Source organism: Pan paniscus, chromosome 6, assembly GCF_029289425.2.
Source record: "Pan paniscus chromosome 6, NHGRI_mPanPan1-v2.0_pri, whole genome shotgun sequence".
NCBI lineage: Eukaryota > Metazoa > Chordata > Mammalia > Primates > Hominidae > Pan > Pan paniscus.
The window spans coordinates 23,807,497-23,832,324 of record NC_073255.2 but is presented as its reverse complement, the minus strand read 5'-3'; the positions used below and the strand labels follow the sequence as shown (position 1 = coordinate 23,832,324).

General features: G+C 37.1%; 1 protein-coding gene across 14 annotated transcripts in view; it reads right to left on the bottom strand.

Annotated features, from left to right (window-relative positions):
* Positions 1-1,428: 1,428 nt before the first annotated feature.
* The window catches only part of HDAC9 (histone deacetylase 9), a 911,762-nt gene continuing 888,362 nt past the window's right edge, over positions 1,429-24,828 (bottom strand). For all 14 annotated transcript variants that reach the window (XM_034963758.4, XM_034963753.3, XM_055115739.2 and 11 more), the window contains one exon: positions 1,429-7,837. In XM_034963758.4, coding sequence (XP_034819649.1) covers positions 7,798-7,837 — 40 coding nt within the window. In that variant the 3' untranslated portion in view covers positions 1,429-7,797. The remainder of the gene's footprint in view (positions 7,838-24,828) is intronic.

Here is a 24,828-nt window from a genome sequence, read left to right as displayed (position 1 = left end):
TGATCTAAGGTGAATGCAATCTTTTAAAAAATCCTCTTATTTCTCCAGTTTTTTTTTAAAGATTACAGAAGGAATTCATTCATCTTTTCATCTATTTTCCTGAATCTTACTTTGTTTTTCGTAGGACATTTGAAAGAACAGCTGTCAGTCTTTTCCAAAGTAATTATTAGGACATGTGGGGAATTATCTATTTATGGTCAACCTGGAAGACCATAGGAATTTGTATAGCCTATTGATATTACAAATTTGAGGGGTAATTACAATATTTGGAAATATTTTGGGTTCAATAACCCTAAAGCACCACAAAAGTGTTAAGTAGTGAAAGATATTCTTTAGGCTTCCTTTTTCAACTACAAACTACTCTTTTAAAATAACAATATGACATTCATTCTTAATTTTTAAACATAGGCTCCACTTTTTCAACTGTTCGCTTTTTACCATGGAAACTTAAATGAAACAAAGAACCACAAAGTAACATTTGCCATTTGACAAATCTGATTAAATCAAAGGTGTTTACCATTGAAACTCAGTCTACCCACCCACTCCATCTCATTTACCTTCTGTTAGACAAAATATTACTATCTTTTCCCAGAAGGAACCCAAACCATTGTCCATTAGAAACAGTTATATTTTAGAATGTTAAACATTGCAGGGGGTTATAAAATACAAAAATAAGTATTGGTCTTGGAATATTTAAACAGTTCTTGGAGTATGTGCTCTAAAGATATCTTAGGGTTCTTGCCTAGATTAGAGAAAGTTGTTGATATAGGAATAGAAACAACCATTTTTAAACTTGTACTTACTGTACAAATCTAGCCACAATTACCAGATCCATTTAAGTAACTTAATAAAACTTAGCAAAGACTGAGCATACAGTCTGTTCTGAAGGTTAATCATAGTGTTTTAGTCAAAGAATATCTTTAGTATGCCATCTTTGATGTGTCATATATACATTTGGAGAGGATAGACTTCAGAGATAGATACATGTAGATAAGGGTCAAATCCCGTCTGTCACTGTAACAGTGCGTTAACCTTTTCAGTGCTTGATGTTCTCATCTCTAAATGAGACTAATAACACCTATGAGGCAGGGTTCGTGTGATGGTTAAATATCATTCAGGTACAGTGTTCAGCAGAGTGACGGGCACATGGAAGGTACTTAATCAGTGGTAGTTATTATTGTTCTTTATTCTAACCATCAAGCTACAATCAAATAGCAACTGTGTTTTAATTTACTTCTTCTTTTGTGAATTTTCACATTATTTTAAGGGAGATTTACTCACAAGTAAATCTTTTTTTTTGAAAATGGAATAGTACATTTTGTGGTAATTCATATTTCATAATATTGTATTTATCCAACAAATATTCGTCAAATATCTGCTATCCAGAGTCTAATGGTAGGCACCAAGGACATACAAAAATAAGAACACTTTTATTTCAAATAGCTTTTTATTCACATAGGACTAGAGGAAAATCTAATTCAGTAGAAAACACAAAACAAAAGGGGATATTTTATTCTCTTCAAAGGAGAGTCATGACATTAACAACACCAACAATAATTTGGAACACACCATTGCATTTTCAAATACAAAAAAGGAATCAGAAGAAGGTGGACATTGCATGAGCATGTTCAACAATGGTATTGTTATTAGATATTAATCCTTTATTAGATTATTATTTTTCACATCTGGGAAAATACCACTGGCAGCACAATTTTAAGAAAAGTTTGGCAACATGTATCTTTCTCAGCAGCTCTGGATGACAGATCTTGGTGATGCTAGCCAAAAAAAATTAAGGGCAAAACCACTGGTGCACAGAGGACAACAAACTGATCTTATTACAGAAACAGATATCAGACCACAATAGAAAAGACATTTTTATTTTACACTAAGCCAAAAATTCTAGACTATTGGCATACATATCAACCAGCCTGGTCTAGAATGTTTAATCACAAAAGTACTAAATATTGGTTTCCTGCCTGCCCTGCCTACCTTATTTAAAAATATCAGGATATTTGCTTTCAAACGACACAGATTGCGGAGGCTGTAACCTACAAAATGGTCACTCATTTTTAACGGCTTGTTTGTTATACCTAGAAACCACTGAAAGGACAATTTCCTATATCATAGTTATTGTGGAGGTAGACACTGACGTTGCTTCCCCAGAAAGAATTTGAGACTATTAAAGTGTAGGAAGAACAAGTCGGGAGTTTTATCTAAAAACAACCCTTACATGCCCAAGGAAGTGCCATTCCACTTCAGATTTTGCAATTCTTCTCTGTTTTTTGTTTTTTTTTTAATTACTCCATTTCTGTTGAATTTTAAGTTAATAAAACCAATAGCCAAATATTGCTGCAAGATCTCTATGAATTGTCACAAAATGCCAACTCCAAGAAGGGGCATCACAATGAAGGATTAAGGACATGACCACAATGTCCCAGGAAACACTGAACTCTCCCTATTATATTTGATATTGCAACATTTGCTTCTATTGTGCCTAAGGCCCAAACAAAAAAATAAAACGATTCCAATTTTCTTTAAAAAGTCTGGAAATCTCTTCCTTTCAAAACATACTGATTTAAAGTTTCTCCTTTTCCAGTTTTCCTTCAGGTGAGAGTTCATGCTTGTGGGTTTGACTCAGACATCTTCCAAAGGACAAGGAAATGTATGTACAATTTTCTTTACACAATAACTAGTACAACATGATTAGGTAGTAGCCAGATGATGGCAAACTATGTTTGAAACAAAAAGAATAATTCTGCATTAGTAAAACAAACTGCCAAGTCCAAAATTGTAGACCAAAATACAATAACTAAATCTATCTTTTAAGAATATTTGAAAAAGTCAAGTGACTCTTGAAAAGAGAAGAGATAAAAAACAAAAGACAGACAGAGTATCTATCAAAATGTTTATATAAAATGGCATGAAAGACAGTAGGCCTAGTGGTATCTCAGAAAATAAGTTGTCAAGGTCATTTCTACTAAGGAAACAGAGATTTCAGAAACTTTTGATTGCTTAGATATGGGCAATTTGGTATAGATTGTTAGGCAGAAAAAGAGTTGAAAGAAAATTATTTGTTAGATTGTAAGTTTACACCAGATTCACCATGTATTTGCTAAATGTTTCAGTTTGAGAATTAAGATGGTTTGAGAAATTGCAACAACTTTATTACCTTATCATTGGATCAAGTCCAAACAGCCCCAATCAAAAGTCTAAGGTTTAATTGTCTGACCTAGTTATTTCCAGCATAGTAATAACAGACTTAATTGTATTTAATGTATTTTACAAAACCATTATACGAAGCCAGGAATATCATAGATAAAATGGACTGCAGTTGATTTGGAGAAACTAAGTTATGTAGTATGAGTATAGCATGTGTGAGTATACCATGTTCACTTACAAATGTCATCCTCTGGCCACTTGACAATCATGCTCTGCTTCATGAAGCATTTCATGGAGTAAAAGCAAGCAAGGAGGCAAGGACTGTGATTTTTGATGCAAATATGCCCAGAAAAAGAAGCCACACATAGGAACTTACATATTTAATGGTGCTGTTGATGAAGGTGACAAGATACATTATAATACTTTATTCCAAAGGCAGCACATGGTACAAAATCCTGCTGGAGACTGTACTATAATAGTGGCCTTTGGAAACAAGAAATTTAATGATGATCATGACCCATGTTGATCAGTTCTGAAGACAACAAAATGCCTTCACTTCTTAGCAGAGACCATCTGGTTTTCATTTCTTTTGAAAGTGAAAACGCCATCTTTATGAAAATAGTTCAACAGGTGTGTTGTTTTTTACTTCTATCTTGTTTTCCCCTTATTTTGTCAGCAGGACAAGTGATTTCATTCCTGAAGCAGGAAAAGAATATTAAGATACATGCCACTAGAAATGACAATGTCAAACACTGACAGAGTCGTTTCAAGCTCAGAATGAATCACTTTTAAGACAGTAAAGTTTGGCTTGTTTCTTTTGGGGCCATAAGACTTTTAATATTTCTTTCATTGAGATAAGTTGAGAGTAAACATTCGACAGAGAAATAGTAAGAAATATTTAAATTAATTCTTCTAAACATAAATGCTGGGATTAAAACAATAAATTTGGCCGGGTGCAGTGGCTCACACCTGTAATTTCAGCACTTTGGGAGGCTGAGGCGGGCGGATCACCTGAGGTCGGGAGTTTGAGACCAGCCTGACCAACATGGAGAAACCCCGTCTCTACTAAAAATACAAAAATTAGCCAGACGTGGTGGCGCATGCCCAGCTACTCGGCAGGAGAATTGCTTGAACCCAGGAGGCGGAGGTTGCAGTGAGCCGAGATTGCGCCATTGCACTCCAGCCTGGGCACCAAGAGCAAAACTCCGACTCAAAAATAAAAAAGTTTTAAAATGCTGATGGAAGAGGAATTTTTTCCCAGGAGACTTTCCAAATGATCATTCTATTTTACTTCCATATGGAGTCTGTAAAGAAACCCAGTAAATCCACGAGGCTTTATAATTGACCTTTGGAAATAAAGCACGACTAAACTATTAAGAGAGACCAGTCCTGTAATTTCTGAAGCCTTTGTGGGAGGGGATCCCTGCTTTCAAGGCCATGATGTTTCAGTGAAAGGTTAGTGAGAGTGTCGTGTAGGGTTGGAGTAAAAACTGAAGGCAATATTTCCATCCCCAGGATTGGTAATGGAAATGTGATTTGTAGTAGTTTTTTCATAAATATCTCTATTTTCTGCAAAGCTGACTTCTCTCTCCACTATTGATGTTATAAACTTGTTACAATATTTAAAGATAGTTCATCTCAAAATGTTCTTTCCATTTACTAAGCAATGGTAACATAGCCTCTGGTTTTATTTGAGTCCATTTTGGTTACTATTTAATAAAACTGTCTGTGTTTTTTAGTTTAATATACAGCCCCAAATTACACAATTGGGAAAATTAATTTTTAAGCCTTCTTTTTATACCTACGTTTGACAGCTTATTATATTCCTAGTATTATTTACTAGTAGATTTATCAAAAATCATTTTTATTCACCCTGTATGAGATATCGTGAGACCGTGAGAGAGCGTATGTGATTTTCCTTCAAAGGATCACAAAGAGATGCAAAATTGATAATACTCTTCTAGCCTCTCATTCAGAACAATTGTGAGCAATAAAATTTAAACGTGTAAGTGAAGAAAAACTATACCAAGTGAAACTACCCTTTCAAAAAGTGCTGGTCTATTTCAAAAGAAGTGTTGATATTTTCTGAAAGCCTCCATTCTGTCCCTCAGGGCTATGCTCCATCTTCTAATGGTATAATCAAAAAGCAATGGCATTCTGTTCTTACAAATACATTCAGCTGTGAATAATCCTCTCCACAGTTCATTTGCTTCTCCAGGTATCTTAAAGACTCTAAGTGCAACCAATTGGGTATGGTGTCATATGGGAGTATGTGTGATTAACTCATTAATGTGTCAAGTTTTAAATCTAAATAACCATGGAGATGTCCTAGTGATTTGGCTTTATCAGATTAATGGCTTGGCATAAACATGTGGCTAAACTGTTGTAGGAAACTTTAGTAAATTAGTATGTTTGCATTACACTGTTTTATATTTTCTTATTCAACATCTAAAAAATATCTGGGAGGACTAAAAAGTAATGACAGATTTATAATTATGAAGTTGATTTTAAAACTACACAATTATTTTTCTAATTAAAACATGAGTTTCCTTTTTAAAATGGGGGAGAGTCTTTTGTTAAGCCTTTGGCTCTACTATTTTTTTAAGTAAATATCCTCAAGCAATCACTGCAAAATAACATAAGCTAGCAAATATGATTGGTATGAATTTCTCATGAAAATATCATGAAAATAAAATTTATAAAAAATTGATTACTACTATGAATCTAGACTGAATTTGCCCTTATGCAATGAAAGCAATTTTTACCTAATACTAAGTTACATTCCATTTCAGATTTCCTATTTCAAAGGGTGTCTCAAATTTCTAAGAAGTTAAACCAAGTATTGAGCCATTTTTGTATATGTAATAAAAGTCTTTAAAATTAAAATGGTAATCCTAAAAAAACCAAATGCATGAAAAATATGGTCTGACTGTATAACAAAGGGAGTTATATAATTCTACTTGAGTGAAATCTTTCATCTTTGATTTACAGGTTAGAGTCCTCTCTAACTAAAACCATATTGTTCCATATCTTTCATATCATGGCCTTCCCTAAAACCTTGTTTTAATTAAGGTTTCTTTCAGATTTCTGAATAAAAGCATGACAATCTTCACTTATGGCTTTAATATATCCTTTGAGTTAGAAAAATATATAAAAAGAAACATCAACTCTTTCAAAAGCATTGTCAGATATTAAATACTGTGAGATATTCTACCTCAATATGTTTAGGTGTTTGAGTTATATGTTGAAATCGAATTTTAGGAGGTAGGAGGATAACCTACTTATATTTAGTAAGTTACTTTTTATCTCAGAAATAAATGTCCTTTATTTTTAACTTGACACTAAGGAAACTTGTTTAAAGGCTGTTTTTTGTTTTTGTTTTTTTTCACATGAAGGCACAGCTTCTAGGTTAAGTCAATTCAAGGTGAATACAAATAAGCAGTGCCTTCATTAACACATTTCAAACACATAGAAATTTAGCAACGTTGCTTAAGTGATATTCGTCTCAACGGCTTCACAGTTAATAAAATGCAATCAGACAAAACAACTGTGTTAACCTGCAAAGTAAACAAAATAAATAGTCAAGGCCCTCAAGTAATAAGAGGAGATTATGGGTCATCTTCAGTTTTTCTAAAGGAAGGAATGAATGATGAAAGGTAAGAAGAAAGAAATTGATAGAGGGCAGAAAAGGAAAGGTGAGTGAATAAGTCCTTGATAGATACGCAACAAATTAAGACCACCTTTGAAAAGTTACGTGCTTTTCAAAGACACTGAAAATGCTTGGTGGAACATTTGCTCAGACCTACTGTCATGAGAACAAGGGATGTGTATGTGGCTGGGAGGTGGGGGGACTTCATTCTCCAACACAATTGCAACATTGCAAATCGCCTGTGTGTGAGAACACAAAGATGTTGGGGATGTTTAAAAAAAAGTGATATAAAATATTGCACCATTACAAACAGTGTGTGAGGTTCCTTTGGCATTTGGACTTCGAGATACGGTGTGGTTTATTCCACTGAAAAAAGCCTCATGCTAGTTCCTCCATCTTGAACTTTTACTAGGAACAGTTGAACTGTGTGTTAAAGTTGAGAAAAAAACCCTAACAAAACAAAACAAACAAACAAACAAGAAACATTACATTCTGGGTGGAATTACGATCCGTTCATAGCTAAAAGCAAATCTTGTAAACAAGTTAAGACTGTTTGGAAAAAAATTACCCCAAAAAAAGCTGATCAGAATGTCAGGAATGACTATGTCTCAGGTTTTGCCCAAAATTTCACTGGCTGTCATAGCTTCTGAAATTAACAATATCTAGTGCTGTACTGAATGTTTCTAGTTCAAACTTGGTGTCTAGGAGTGGGTCACCCAGCATATTAAAAGCATGCTGGAAGCAGTTTCTTCCAATCGTGGTTTACTGTAACTCTAGAATCACAGCAGTTACGTTTAAGGAATCTTTAATGCCCTTTCAAGTCCATCCAAAGAACAAGTGAAGCTGCTGTTCAGAATTTTGTGCCCAGTGTTTATGTTCCATTGAATCTGTGCCACCCAGGCAGCAGACAAGACATGTCTGAGGGTGCTGGGGTGGGGGGATACACAATGATGTCACACACAGGAAATATCAGAGGGGGACTTGGCACTTCACAAGGCTGGCTCCTCTTCCATAGGCTCACCAGCAGTTCTGTAAAAATAAACAGGCAATCAGAATACGGCGTAAGAGTACACAATGACATTGTAGATTTTCATGCATAATCAAAGCTGATTTTTCAGCTCTCTCTGATGTTTATTTGTGTTATTCAGTTATCCATAAATAGAATTTCTTTCCTAGGAAGTATAAACAAATGTCAAGGGGAAAAACATTTTCGATCCAAGCAATCATTGGAAATGTTCCTGTTTATATTAAAACATGTCAGAATATTTTATAACTCTAGATTCCAAAATGTACATGTTTTTTGTCTAGTACAGTTCAATAATTTATTGAAAAAATTAACTATGATATTTTATTTTAGGAGCAATTGCAGTGATTTCCTATGGAAACAGTTTGCTAAGGAGAGCAAAGGACCCAGCTAGCTTCTGGAGGAGACTCACTAGGGCTCTGGTTTTTGCTTCTGTTCTTTCATAACTGGATTGGCTGCCTGCCGGAGGCATTTCAAATCAAATTCTGAATTTGATTAGCAAATTGTTGCTACAGACCCAATATTAAATTCTGAATTTGATTAGCAAATTGTTGCTACAGACCCAATATTTTTACAAGAAATGCACTATGGTAGTGTGTAAATAGTTTTTATTCGGCATCATCTGCAGGGTATTCTGCGCAGGCAAAACCAAAAGTAATTGCTTGAAAATTTATACTTCAGATTTAACCTTAATTTAGTAACACTTTGAGGGTGTTTTAAGGCAAACTTTTAGAATGACTTTTAATTTAGTCAAAAGAATAAATTGTAGGAGGAATCCAAATACATGAGGTAGTTGGATTGTCATGGGAAGATTACTGGGATATGAGATGCCGGGTGAATTGAGTTTGTGTCTGAGCTCTCCGATTTGTTAATTTTGCAACTGCTGATTTAAATACGCTTTTGTGAAGCTCTGGTTTCAGGTGTAAACCATGAACAAAATGATGTTCCTTATAAAATTAAAAAATAAAGGAGGTAAAATTGACCTGTAAATAATAAACACTATGAGACATTACTTAACACTTTAGATTTGTCCCTTTGCTGTCTAACATGCATAAAATCATGTTGCCACACAAATGCAGAGTTATGCCTTTGCTACCAGAAGGAAACAATATTTGGATGATGCTTCTCTCTAGGTAGCGGAATAATAGAGGGGTGGTTTTCATTTTCTTCTTCATAATGTTTACCTACTTGCCAGGATTCTATAATGAATTACTTTCATATTAGGAAAAAATGCTATGTTTAAACCAGAGCTGTTTATGCAAACAAATGAAACGTTTGGCCATGTTATTTTACAGATTTATAAGAAAAACAGCCAAGATTTCAATGCATCTCTAAAGGTGTTGACAGATAAAGTAGTAGCTTAGCATTTGTATAACAAATCTAAAACATTAAAAGAAAGATTTTATCCATAGGAGGGTAATCAAAAATTTTTAAAGCATCCTTTTAAAAATAATGATAATCGTTAAGTCTTCATTATTTATTGTTACCAAAAAAGAAAATTCTAAAAGAGTCTGTGTGGACTATTTTAAAAGTTGCTTCTTAAGAAGTTATACCCTGTCCTAGAGTGTCTGGGATAAGGAGATTGTGAGAGAGTGTTTAGAGGTGGTACACAAGATAAATGAGTCATACTTCAGAAAAGTCTTTTCTATCAAAAATGATCAGCATTCAAAGAAGAAAGATTTTAAATTAAGGAAGACATTTAAGTTTTGAAACTAATTCATACATAAATATATAGCCTTATTTACATCTGAGAATATGTGAATAACACAGTTATAGAACTCAAACTGGATATTCTAATGGAGACCCATTTTTCCAATTTCTATCTCAAGCTGCAGCAGGATAATCTTTTCCCCCAAATCCAGGATTCAGTGTGGCTGGAATTCCAGAGACAGTCATGTGTGGGAAATGTCTCAGAGGTCACAGATGTAAGGAATACACATGTCTCTGTGGTGGAGGATCTGTGAATTCTCCACATGTCCAACCTAGGCTTAAAGGATGTGAGTAGGCTGTCTACACTGCAACCCACTCACTGCCAAAAATTAAGCCTCTTTGGTTGTAACAGGGCAACTTGCAGGTACAATAGAAAGCTTTCCATCAGATGCTTCTCTGCCTTTTCCTCTCTTTGAAATCATTTTATATTGACTTCTTTTTTTTGGAATAAACCACTTATAGCTGCCCACCTTCTATTGAACCATCTACACATATGCATAATTAACCAATTCTCTCTCTTTCCTTTTATTTATTTATGTATTTTTGAGACAGGGTCTCACTCTGTTGCCCAGGCTGGAGTGCAGTGGCACACTCATAGCTAACTGCAGCCTCAACCTCCCGGGCTCAAGCCATTCTCCTGCCTCAGTATCCCGAATAGCTGAGACTACAGGCATGTGCCACCATGCTAGGCTAATTAAAAAAAAAATAATTATAGATGGGGTCTTGCTATGTTGCCCAGGCTGGTTTTGAACTCCTGGGCTCAAGAGATCCTCCTGCTTTAGCCTTCCAAAATGCTGGGATTACAGGGGTACGCCACCATGTCTAGCCTCAATTCTCCCCAGTGTCTTGCAGCATAGAAGTGTTAGTAGCATAGTAAGTTGGAAAATATCCTGGATTTCAAGGTAGATGTTCTGGGTTCAAGTCCCAGCTGTTTTACTTTCGAAAATTTGACTTTGAGTCAGTCAATGTCTCTAGATTGTCAATTTTATCTTTAAAATAGAAATGATAATCCCTTACTTGCGCTCACGGTTATGAGAATTGAAATGAGTTAATGTAAGAAAACATGATTTATAAACTGTGAAGTGTGAAACAATTGTAAAATAACTGGATTATTTATATCTGCCATTGGGACAATTTATAGTATCTCCCTTCTCATACCCCTAGCTCTCAGTAGAGGTGGCATTATCTTCATATAATCCCTGTCCCTAGGTCACTATTTTATATGTCTACATTTTTAAAAAAGATGATTTCTTTATGGAACATTTAGAAAGATATCTGGTGAGTGATGACCCTTTAATGGCTGTGTTTGGAGGAATGAGAAGCAGTGCTCTGAAAATCTGGGGGCTTCCCACTTCAGCCATCCCTAGATACATGTCTACTTCAGCTTGATTAACAAAGACACAAGCTGGGGGAAGGAAAGACATGCAGGGAGCTGAAGACAGTAAGTTTAGAGATAACTATAAAATCAACCCAGCAAAGATAAATTTTAGTATAATGGTTTAACGAATTGAAAGACATAAGATTCCCTCCAGCAAGTCAATGTCACAGTGAACATTGATAGTTTTCTGTCAATGATAATCAAAGATTTCATATCCTAAAGAAGGATCAATTCACTCCAACAGCCATAAGATAATTTACAAAAGTAAAAAAAAAAAAGGAAGTAATTTCACTTGAGACAAGATGTAGTATTAAATTAAATTCTTGTGTTCTCTCTTAAATCTTATTTCTTGTGGTTTTAAAAATAGCATTGGTTTAATTTATATTAACACTGTTATGTAGTAAAACATTTTCTCATTTTACTGATTTAATTTAATTCTTATTTCTTACTTCTACTCCTCTTCCTACTGAAAGGCAAGCAATACAATGCCTGTTACATTATTTTGTTTGCAAGTGTTCTTTAAAGCTGTGTATTATTGTTTTGTGGGTATATATTTTTATTTTATGTGAATTTTATCTTTATACACATGTGCATAATTTTCTCACTCAGTACTGTATTTACTAGATCTGTCATGCACTTATATTTATCTAGTTTGAAGCTGGTAACTTCTACGTGGCATCTCCATACAGTGCATCCACTACATTTTAACTATTCATTCTCCCAATAATGGACACTGGGCTTGACTCCAACTCTCTATTCACCATGAATAAAGCTGTAGTGAACTTCCTAGTATACGTACTCTAAAGACTTACGCTGAGAATGTCTTTGGTATACATTCCCAAGAGCAAAATTACCAGGTCATATATTTTGTGTATATAAAATGGTACTAAATTAGTATGCAGCATGGCTGCCATAGTTTATCTTCCCAAAGCAGTGAGGCTCTAAAGCCCCACATCTCCGCCCATGCTAGCAATACTTAGTTTACTAATATTTTTCATTGATTCTAGAAAAAGTTGCTGAGTGTGTACTGTGTGCCCTGGTTCTGTTCTAGACACTAGGAACATAGCAATGAACAAAATAGACAAACATCCCTGCTCTCATAGAACTCACATTCTCCATTGACCTTATATTCTAATTGAATGTTTACCATCTAATATATGTAAAACAATACCTTGTTATTATTCAAATTTGCATTTATTTGATAACTAATCAGTTTGGACAAAGATTTGACTTTTAGTAAGCCACAAAAGCTAAAGTAAAAGACAGAGAATCAAATGACTTTCATAAGTATGTGTCATAAGTAATTCTGTTTATCTCACTGATGACTTCTTTTTTTTTTTTTCTTTTGAGATGGAGTCTCTCACTGTCACCCAGGCTGGAGTGCAATGGCACAATCTCCGCTCACTGCAAGCTCCGCCTCCTGAGTTAACGCCATTCTCCTGCTTCAGCCTCCTGAGCAGCTGGGACTACAGGTGCCTGCCACCACACCTGGCTAATTTTTTGTATTTTTAGTAGAGACAGGGTTTCACCATGTTAGCCAGGATGGTTTAGATCTGACCTCATGATCCGCCCGCCTTGGCCTCCCAAAGCGCTGGGATTACAGGCATGAGCCACTGTGCCCAGCCTGATGACTTCTTTATCTTTCCAGTATTCACAAACTGATTTTATATATAACTAATTCATATATTAGTTCGTATTTTGTGAATTTTGTTTTATGTTCTTTCATTTCCTCATTCATTTTTCTTTTTCATCTTCCCCCTCCAATGTTATACTATTTTGTATACATACTAGACATCCCATACTTTTTGATATGTTTATATACATATGTTGGAATGATTTCAATGCTCTTTAGAAGTATGATAATTTAAATCAAGAACAAGATAAGAATTTGCAACAAAAGAATAAAGATCGAGAGGAGCCAAGATGGCCGAATAGGAACAGCTCCGCTCTACAGCTCCCAGCATGGGCGACGCAGAAAACGGGTGATTTCTGCATTTCCATCTGAGGTACCGGGTTCATCTCACTAGGGAGTCCCAGACAGTGGGCGCAGGTCAGTGGGTGCGCGCTCCATGCGCAAGCCCAAGCAGAGCAAGACATTGCCTCACTCGGGAAGCACAAGGGGTCAGGGAGTTCCCTTTCCTAGTCAAAGGGGTGACAGACGGCACCTGGAAAATCAGGTCACTCCCACCCAAAAACTGCGCTTTTCCGACGGGCTTAAAAAATGGCGCGCCACGAGATTATATCCCGCACATGGCTTGGAGGGTCCTACGCCCACGGAGTCTCGCTGATTGCTAGCACAGCAGTCTGAGATCAAACTGCAAGGCAGCAGCCAGGCTGGGGGAGGGGCGCCCGCCATTGCCCAGCCTTGCTTAGGTAAACAAAGCAGCCTGGAAGCTCAAACTGGGTGGAGCCCACCACAGCTCAAGGAGGCCTGCCTGCCTCTGTAGGCTCCACCTCTGGGGGCAGGGCACAGACAAACAAAAAGACAGCAGTAACCTCTGCAGACTTAAATGTCCCTGTCTGACAGCATTGAAGAGAGCAGTGGCTCTCCCAGCACGCAGCTGGAGATCTGAAAACGGGCAGACTGCCTCCTCAAGTGGGTCCCTGACCTCTGACCCCCGAGCAGCCTAACTGGGAGGCACCCCTCAGCAGGGGCACACTGACACCTCACATGGCCAGGTACTCCAACAGACCTGCAGCTGAGGGTCCTGTCTGTTTGTCCTAACAAACAGAAAGGACATCCACACCAAAAACCCATCTGTACATCACCATCATCAAAGACCAAAAGTAGATAAAACCACAAAGATGGGGAAAAAACAGAGCAGAAAAACTGGAAACTCTAAAAAGCAGAGCGCCTCTCCTCCTCCAAAGGAACGCAGTTCCTCACCAGCAATGGAACAAAGCTGGATGGAGAATGACTTTGATGAGCTGAGAGAAGAAGGCTTCAGACGATCAAATTACTCTGAGCTATGGGAGGACATTCAAACCAAAGGCAAAGAAGTTGAAAACTTTGAAAAAAATTTAGAAGAATGTATAACTAGAATAACCAACACAGAGAAGTGCTTAAAGGAGCTGATGGAGCTGAAAACCAAGGCTCGAGAACTACGTGAAGAATGCAGAAGCCTCAGGAGCCGATGCGATCAACTGGAAGAAAGGGTATCAGTGATGGAAGATGAAATGAATGAAATGAAGTGAGAAGGGAAGTTTAGAGTAAAAATAAAAAGAAATGAGCAAAGCCTCCAAGAAATATGGGACTATGTGAAAAGACCAAATCTACGTCTGATTGGTGTACCTGAAAGTGACAGGGAGAATGGAACCAAGTTGGAAAACACTCTGCAGGATATTATCCAGGAGAACTTCCCCAATCTAGCAAGGCAGGCCAACATTCAGATTCAGGAAATACAGAGAATGCCACAAAGATACTCCTCAAGAAGAGCAACTCCAAGACACATAGTTGTCAGATTCACCAAAGTTGAAATGAAGGAAAAAATGTTAAGGGCAGCCAGAGAGAAAGGTCAGGTTACCCTCAAAGGGAAGCCCATCAGACTAACAGTGGATCTCTTGGCAGAAACTCTACAAGCCACAAGACAGTGGGGGTCAATATTCAACATTCTTAAAGAAAAGAATTTTCAACCCAGAATTTCATATCCAGCCAAACTAAGCTGCATAAGTGAAGGAGAAATAAAATACTTTACAGACAAGCAAATGCTGAGAGATTTTGTCACCACCAGGCCTGCCCTAAAAGAGCTCCTGAAGGAAGCGCTAAACATGGAAAGGAACAACCGGTACCAGCAGCTGCAAAATAATGCCAAAATGTAAAGACCATCGAGACTAGGAAGAAACTGCATCAACTAACGAGCAAAATAACCGCTAACATCATAATGACAGGATCAAATTCACACATAACAATATTAACTTTAAATGTAAATGGACTAAATGCTCCAATTAAAAGACACAGACTGGCAAATTGGATAAAGAGTAAAGACCCATCAGTGTGCTGTATTCAGGAAACCCATCTCACGTGCAGAGACACACATAGGCTCAAAATAAAAGGATGGAGGAAGATCTACCAAGCAAATGGAAAACAAAAAAAGGCAGGGGTTGCAATCCTAGTCTCTGATAAAAGAGACAAAGAAGGCCATTACATAATGGTAAAGGGATCAATTCAACAAGAAGAGCTAACTATCCTAAATATATATGCACCCAATACAGGAGCACCCAGATTCATAAAGCAAGTCCTGAGTGACCTACAAAGAGACTTAGACTCCCACACATTAATAATGGGAGACTTTAACACCCCACTGTCAACATTAGACAGATCAACGAGACAAAGTTAACAACGATACTCAGGAATTGAACTCAGCTCTGCACAAAGCGGACCTAATAGACATCTACAGAACTCTCCACCCCCAATCAACAGAATATACATTTTTTTCAGCACCACACCACACCTATTCCAAAATTGACCACATACTTGGAAGTAAAGCTCTCCTCAGCAAATGTAAAAGAACAGAAATTATAACAAACTATCTCTCAGACCACAGTGCAATCAAACTAGAACTCAGGATTAAGAAGCTCACTCAAAACCGCTCAACTACATGGAAACTGAACAACCTGCTCCTGAATGACTACTGGGTACATAACGAAATGAAGGCAGAAATAAAGATGGAACCAATGATGGATCTCTTTGAAACCAATGAGAACAAAGACACAACATACCCGAATCTCTGGGAAGCATTCAAAGCAGTATGTAGAGGAAAATTTACAGCACTAAATGCCCAGAAGAGAAAGCAGGAAAGATCCAAAATTGACACCCTAACATCACAATTAAAAGAACTAGAAAAGCAAGAGCAAACACATTCAAAAGCTAGCAGAAGGCAAGAAATAACTAAAATCAGAGCAGAACTGAATAGAGACACAAAAAACCCTTCAAAAAATTAATGAATCCAGGAGCTGGTTTTTTGAAAGGATCGACAAAATTGATAGACCGCTAGCAAGACTAATAAGAAAAGAGAGAAGAATCAAATAGATGCAATAAAAAATGATAAAGGGGATATCACCACCAATCCCACAGAAATACAAACTACCATCAGAGAATACTACAAACACCTCTACACAAATAAACTAGAAAATCTAGAAGAAATGGATAAATTCCTGGACACATACACTCTCCCAAGACTAAAGCAGGAAGAAGTTGAATCTCTGAATAGACCAATAACAGGAGCTGAAATTGTGGCAATAATCAATAGCTTACCAACCAAAAAGAGTCCAGGACCAGATGGATTCACAGCCGAATTCTACCAGAGGTACAAGGAGGAACTGGTACCATTCCTTCTGAAACTATTCCAATCAATAGAAAAAGAGGGAATCCTCTCTAACTCATTTTATGAGGCCAGCATCATCCTGATACCAAAGCCGGGCAGAGACACAACCAAAAACGAGAATTTTAGACCAATATCCTTGATGAACATTGATGCAAAAATCCTCAATAAAATACTGGCAAACCAAATCCAGCAGCACATCAAAAAGCTTATCCACCATGATCAAGTGGGCTTCATTCCTGGGATGCAAGGCTGGTTCAATATATGCAAATCAATAAATGTAATCCAGCATATAAACAGAACCAAAGACAAAAGCCACATGATAATCTCAATAGATGCAGAAAAGGCCTTTGACAAAATTCAACAACATTCATGCTAAAAACTCTCAATAAATTAGGTATTGATGGGATGTATTCCAAATTAATAAGAGCTATCTATGACAAACCCACAGCCAATATCATACTGAATGGGAAAAAACTGGAAGCATTCCCTTTGAAAACTGGCACAAGACAGGGATGCCCTCTCTCACCACTCCTATTCAACATAGTGTTGGAAGTTCTGGCCAGGGCAATTAGGCAGGGGAAGGAAATAAACAGTATTCAATTAGGAAAAGAGGAAGTCAAATTGTCCCTGTTTGCAGATGACATGATTGTATATCTAGAAAACCCCATTGTCTCAGCCCAAAATCTCCTTAAGCTGATAAGCAACTTCAGCAAAGTCTCAGGATACAAAATCAATGTACAAAAATCACAAGCATTCTTATACACCAACAACAGACAAACAGAGAGCCAAATCATGAGTGAATTCCCATTCACAGTTGCTTCAAAGAGAATAAAATACCTAGGAATCCAACTTACAAGGGATATGAAGGACCTCTTCAAGGAGAACTACAAACCACTGCTCAAGGAAATAAAAGAGGATACAAACAAATGGGAGAATATTCCATGCTCATGGGTAGGAAGAATCAATGTTGTGAAAATGGCCATACTGCCCAAAGTAATTTACAGATTCAATGCCATCCCCATCAAGCTACCAATGACTTTCTTCACAGAATTGGACAAAAATACTTTAAAGTTCATATGGAACCAAAAAAGAGCCCGCATTACCAAGTCAATCCTAAGCCAAAAGAACAAAGCTGGAGGCATCACACTACCTGACTTCAAACTATACTACAAGGCTACAGTAACCAAAACAGCATGGTACTGGTACCAAAACAGAGATATAGATCAATGGAACAGAACAGAGCCCTCAGAAATAACGCCGTATATCTACAACTATCTGATCTTTGACAAACCTGAGAAAAACAAGCAATGGGGAAAGGATTCCCTATTTAATAAATGGTGCTGGGAAAACTGGCTAGCCATATGTAGAAAGCTGAAACTGGATCCCTTCCTTACACCTTATACAAAAATCAATTCAAGATGGATTAAAGACTTAAACGTTAGACCTAAAACCATAAAAACCCTAGAAGAAAACCTAGGCATTACCATTCAGGACATAGGCATGGGCAAGGACTTCATGTCTAAAACACCAAAAGCAATGGCAACGAAAGCCAAAATTGACAAATGGGATCTAATTAAACTAAAGAGCTTCTGCACAGCAAAAGAAACTACCATCAGAGAGTGAACAGGCAACCTACAGAATGGGAGAAAATTTTTGCAAGCTACTCATCTGACAAAGGGCTAATATCCAGAATCTACAATGAACTCAAACAAATTTACAAGAAAAAAAACAAACAACCCCATCAAAAAGTGGGCGAAGGACATGAACAGACACTTCTCAAAAGAAGACATTTATGCAGCCAAAAAACCCATGAAAAAATGCTCACCATCACTGGCCATCAGAGAAATGCAAATCAAAACCACAATGAGATACCATCTCACACCAGTTAGAATGGCAATCATTAAAAAGTCAGGAAACAACAGGTGCTGGAGAGGATATGGAGAAATAGGAACACTTTTACACTGTTGGTGGGACTGTAAACTAGTTCAACCATTGTGGAAGTCAGTGTGGCGATTCCTCAGGGATCTAGAACTAGAAATACCATTTGACCAAGCCATCCCATTACTGGGTATATACCCAAAGGACTATAAATCATGCTGCTATAAAGACACATGCACACGTATGTTTATTGTGGCACTATTCACAATAGCAAAGACTTGGAACCAACCCAAATGTCCAACAATGATAGACTGGATTAAGAAAATGTGGCACATATACACCATGTAATACCATGCAGCCATAAAAAATGATGAGTTCATGTCCTTTGTGTGGACATGGATGAAATTGGAAAACATCATTCTCAGTAAACTATCGCAAGAACAAAAAACCAAACACCGCATATTCTCACTCATAGGTGGGAATTGAACAATGAGAACACACGGACACAGGAAGGGGAACATCACACTCTGGGGCCTGTTGTGGGGTTGGTGGGGTAGGGATAGCATTGGGAGATATACCTAATGCTAGATGACGAGTTAGTGGGTGCAGTGCACCAGCATGGCACATGTATACATATGTAACTAACCTGCACATTGTGCACATGTACCCTAAAACTTAAAGTATAATAATAATAAATAAATAAATAATTAAAAAAAAAGATCCAGAAATATTCTCAGTACAGACTTCCTGTGTAACAATTCTACACCTAAATGTGTGATTGGGAATATATTCCCTCATATCACAAGGCTGTGCATAAATAAATGCCCAACAAAAGCAAACATATGTATACACACACACTGTACAAACTCACACCTACCATAACAATACAACTGGCAGCAAGTTTTTGTGGGGAATAGACATAGATTTTCTAACAGTACCATTACTCAACCCTAGTTTGCCTTATTGCTTCCTTTTGTCCATGTTGGCCTCTTAATTCTACAATACATAGTCACCTTCAACCAAAGTCTTCCTTTTTTCTCTCTCAGCTAATGGCATTATCATCCAGACTATTAATTTGGACTTCTTTCTCTCCCATTTCATTGATATTTCATGAATTGCCAACTACTCACTATTTCTCAACAATTTATCTACACTAGGTTTTCTTCCTCTCCATTTCCTCTACCATGATTAATTGGCTTCTTTACCACAATTACCATAAGGGTTTCTTGGCTGTCCCTTTAGTAGTATGCTGGCCCCTCCTCCATGACACTCTCTGTTCAATGTATAGACCTAAGTTATCTCTCTCTCTCTCTGTGAAAGCTTAATACTGAAAACAGGATATAACTCAAATTCCAATGGTAATATTTATTTTAATTCCCTTCCATTAAATTTTGTGCCATGATCCCTTTCTACCCAGCCAGCTTACTCAACTCTGTGGCACCGCAACTGCCCCGGGAGTCCTTTCCTTTCCCAAAGTTTGCACTCATATACTCTCTGAACTTTTGCTCGTCTTTTACTAACAAAATGGATCTTGAGTACCTAATTTGTGTCAGGTAATATGCTGCTATTAAAAAAATAATGCTAAGCCAAAGGGATGCAGATTCTATTCATAAGGAGCTTACAGGAGAAAACATAAAGGAATCAAATAAGCACAGAAATGTGTCTAATTTTCAATTATGTCCTGTGGAATAATGCAGAAGTGTAAGGGAGACATGAGAAAGTATGGAGGACCTGATCTAATTTGGGGGTTAGTGGTCGGTGAATATTTTTCAAGAAGAAGTAGTGATATTTGATCTGAAATCTACAGGATATGATGAAAAGAATGGGAAGGCCAATAAAGGGTTGGTGGAAGAAGGTAGAGGACAGGATAAACCTTCCAAACAGAAGAGAAGGCATGTGCCAAGGAAGCCCTGATGTGGACATGAGTATGGCTTTTTGGAGGAAAACTGAATCCACAATGAAATATCACTCCACACCCACAATAAAAGGCTAAAATTATAAAGACTGATTTTACCAAGTGTAGGTGAGGCTATGATGCAATTGGAACTGTCATTCTTTGCTAGTGGGAATGAAAAATGGTACAGCCACTTTGGAAAACAGTTTGGAAGATTTTTATGAAGTAAAACATATGACTTCCCTACAACCCAGCAATTCTACTTTTAGCTATCTTAGCTATCTATCCAAAAAAACTGAGTGCTGTGACCACAAAAAGAAAACTTGTATGAAAATTTCATAGAGATTTAGATTCCTCAAGAAATTAAAAATAAAATTTCCATATGATCCAGAAATATCACTTCTGGGTATATATCATCCAAAAAAACTGAAAATAGGAACTTAAAGAGTTATTTGCACATCCATGTTCACCGCAGCATTCATTCACAATAGTCAAGAGGTGGAAGCAATCCAAGAGTCTATCAATGGATGAGTGGATAAAGAAAATGTGGCATATACATGCAATGGAATATTATTCAGCCTTAAAAAAGAAGGAAATGTTTTCATATGTTACCACATGGAGAAACCCTAAGGACATTACACTAAGTGAAGTAAGCCAGTAGAAAAAGACAAAAGTTGCATGGTTCCAATTATATGAAGTATCTAAAGTAGTCAAACTCTGAAACAGAAAGCAGAATGATGGTTGATAGGGGCTGGAAGGATGAGGGGGGAAGACGAAGGAGCTGGTCAATGGCTACAAGGTTTCCATTTTGCAAGATCAAGTTCCAGAAACCTGTTGCACAACAATACACATATAAACACTGCTGTATTGAACACTTAACATGGTTAAGATGGTAAGTTTTACATGTGTTTTTAAACTACAATAATAATTAATTGATCAGCTTTATTCATAATAGCCCTCAAAGTGTAAGCAAGCCAAACATCCATCTGCAGGTATACGGATAAACAAATTAGGGTGTATTAATACACTGGAGTAATGTACAATAATAAAAATGAAGAAACTTCTGATTGTCAATGGCATAAATAGATCTCAAAAACATGCTTAATGAGGTGAAATAAGTCAGATTAAGAAATACAGTACACATGCATGATTCCGTTTAAATGAAATTCAAGAGCAGGCAAACGTAATTGATGGTGTTAAAAGTAAAACGGTAGTTACCTCTGGAGGGAGTGGCACCGACTGGGAAGTGGCAGAAGCAAACTTTTGGAGGTAATAAAAATGTTCTTGAACTTGTTCTCGGTGGTGTTTATATGAGGGTGGCATTGGTAAAAATCTTAGAACGTGTGCATGTTATTATATGTAAGATATACTTCCATTAAAAATTAATTAAGGTCATTGTTGGAAACCACATCAGAAAAGAAAGAGGAAGAATGTTAGAAGTAAGGCAGGAATTATAGGTATGAGTCTACTAATACAGACCTTATGGAGCCTATTGAAGATGATGATCTTTATGTTAATGGAAATGGAAAAGTATTGAAGGGTTTCAAGCAGAGGCATGACCAGATACACTTTCCAGTTGTTTTGTTTTGTTTTTGATTGAGGTGTATAAAATGGATTAGAAAGAAGGTAAAACTGGATATGAAAACCAGTAAGGAAACTACTGTAAAAGTTTGGATGAGAGATGATGATACTTTGGACTGAGTGTCAGCAGTAGAAGTTAAAAATATATATATTGTCTCAAGTTATTGTCTTGTAAAGTAAGGGCTTCTTAAATTGTCTTGTCAAAGTAAAGACATCTTGAATGCCTTTTGTCCTATTTACTGTGTGAAATCTACACATTCTTCCACCCTGATTCACTTCTCCCTTGTTCTGTGATTTGCTCCCCAGTCTTTGACCTATAAGGTGTTTTGTTTTGCTTTTTTTTCATTTTGCAGGACCCTATTTCAATCTTATCAAAGACTTGCCATTTATTATAGTTGATTGTTCATGTTTGTTTCTGTGGTAGGAAGAATAATAGTCCCCAAAGCTATCCATGTCCTAATCCTTGGAACGTGTGAATATGTTACCTTACATGGCAAAAGTGATTTTGTAGTTGTGATTAAAGTTAGGATTGATAAGGTGGAGAAATTAATCCTAAATTATCCTGGTGAGTCTAATCTAATTATATGAGCCCTTAATAGCAGAAACCCTTTCTCAGCTGAAGGCAGAGAGAGATATGATGACTGAAGAAAGGTCAGATAGATGTGAAGTTGCTGGCTTTAAAGATGGAAGAAGGGGTCATGAGCCAAGGAATGCAGGCAACCTCCAGAAGATGGAAAAGGCAAGGAAACCAATTTTTCCCCAGAGCCTCCACAAATGAAGGCAGCCTTGCCAATACATTGCTTTTAGCTCAGTGAGACCTGGGTTAGTTAGACTTCTGACTGACAAACTTTGTGTGTTTTAAGCCATTAAATTTGCAGTATTCTACTGCTGTAAAAAAGTATGTGAACGTTTTGAGGAGTACAAGGCAGCTTTGTGATCCTGGCCCCTAACACTTTATCTGGCTCCTAGAAATAATCAGAAAGTGTTGAAAGAGTGAATGAACTTGATATTTTCACATGTTCTTCTTCCTCATTCTGCTGGTTGGAGGATAGTCCTGATTGATTTAACCTATGAACAGCTAAAGGTATAGATGCCCAAGTATAGGCTCTATATTCTTATATTATAGATTACTGAATGATGGCCAATATATTAAAAGAAGAAACAGGCCGGGCACGGTGGCTCACACCTGTAATTCCAGCACTTTGGGAGGCAGAAGTGGGCTGATCATGAGGTCAGGAGATTGAGACCATCTGACTAACACAGTAAAACCCCGTCTCTACTAAAAATACAAAAAAAATTAGCTGGCCATGGTGGCACGTGCCTGTAGTCCCAGCTACTCGAGAGGCTGAGGCAAGAGAATTGCTTGAACCCGGGAGGTGGAGGTTGCAGTGAGCTGAGATCACACCACTGCATTCTAGCCTCGGTGACAGAGTGAGACTCCATCTCAAAAAAAAAAAAAAGAAGAAGGAGACGGAGGAGAAGGAAGAAGGAAGAAAAGAAGAAAAGGAAGATGGAGAAGGAGAAGAAGAAGAAGGAAGAAGAAAGAAGAAGAGGAAGAAGAAGGAAGAAGAGGAAGAAGAGGAAGAAGAAAGAAGAGGAGGAAGAGGAAGAAGAAGGAAGAAGAAGAAAAGAAGAGGAAGAGGAAGAAGAAAGAAGAACAAGAACAAGAAGAACAAGAAAAAGTGTAACAAATTGAGGAAGAAGAAAAGTGATAGAAAAATAATAAAAATCAACCTTTATCAAGTTTTATCAAGTATTTACTACATGCCAGGTATTGTTTTAAGTTCTTGTGATGTGTTGTTTCATTTGATTCTCACAACTCTATGACATTTTTCTCTCATTTTAAAGATGAGGAAAATTAAACGCAGAGAGATTAAGTAACTTGCCCTTGAGCAAACAACTGTGAAGTGTGGAGACTCTAGAGGCAAGCTCTACTCTTCCTCTGTAGTGGTAAGAGGATAGGATTGAAGGAGTGATGAAAAAGATGAGATGGGAAGCTAAATTATGCATCTTATTTTATATACGTTTCTATTCAATTTTGTTTCTTTTTTCAAAGTAAACACTGTTTTGTAAATAATACAGAACTGAACCCCAAAATACATAATTGGGCATTGGAGGATTAGAACATCCCTAATGTTCTAAGTCAGACTTCACATGCACCTCAAGACCACATGTTAGACACGTTGGGAAAATAGAGATAAAATGATGGCCCTAGGAAGAGGAGGAAAGATAAGTGAAGAGGGGGCAGATTTTTCTTTTTACCAGGAGCTTCCAAATCTCACCTCAATTTTCAGCTAAGGCTTTGTTGACACTGGAGGAAAATTAAAAACAAAATTTATATTGAAAAATTTGCCTGCTAATATAGTTTGGATAAATGTTCCTGCCCAAATCTCATTTTGAAATATAATCCCCAGTGTGGGAGGTGGGGCCTCATGAGAGGTGTTTGGATCATGGAGGCAGATCCCTCATGAATGGCTTGCACCATCTCCATGGTGATAAGTAAGCTCTTGCTCTGAGCTCACATGGGATCTGGCTGTTTAAAAGTGTGTGGCATCTTCCCCTCCACTCTCTCTCTTGTTTGCTTCTGCTTTTGCCATGTGATGTACCCGCTCCCCAATCACCTTCCTCCATGATTTTAAGCTTCCTGAGGCCTCTGGAGAAGCCAAGCAGATGCCAGGAACTTGCTTCCTGAAAGGCCTGTGGAACTGTGAGCTAATTAAATCTCTTTTCTTTATAAATTACCCATTCTCAGCTATTTATATAATAGCAATGCAAGAACAGCCTAACGCACATACTTAGTTATCTAAGTTGTCTAAATAAGTTCTTAGTTACCTAAACAAGTACTTAACATAATGGTATCATAGAATAAAATAAGAGGGGTGAATAATTTGTGCAACATTTAGCTTCTAGAAGCCTTTGGAGACACAATCCCATTGGGATGGGCTATTTGAGGAAAATCATGTTTCTAAGTACATTAGATATGAATGTATATTTAATAATGGTCTATATTTCTATATAAATCTTAAGATTCAGGAAAATGGGGTTTTTGATGTCATTGGAACTATTGATAAGCCATTCAAAGCTCAGGTAGATGATACTTGGATTTAGCTGATTATTACACTGTTATATTCACAAACTAGATAGTTACTCAAAAAACAAAGTGGTCAGACTTTGAATAATATGTTTTCTCATGTTTCTATATTATCTAATGACATGAAACCATCACGTTCA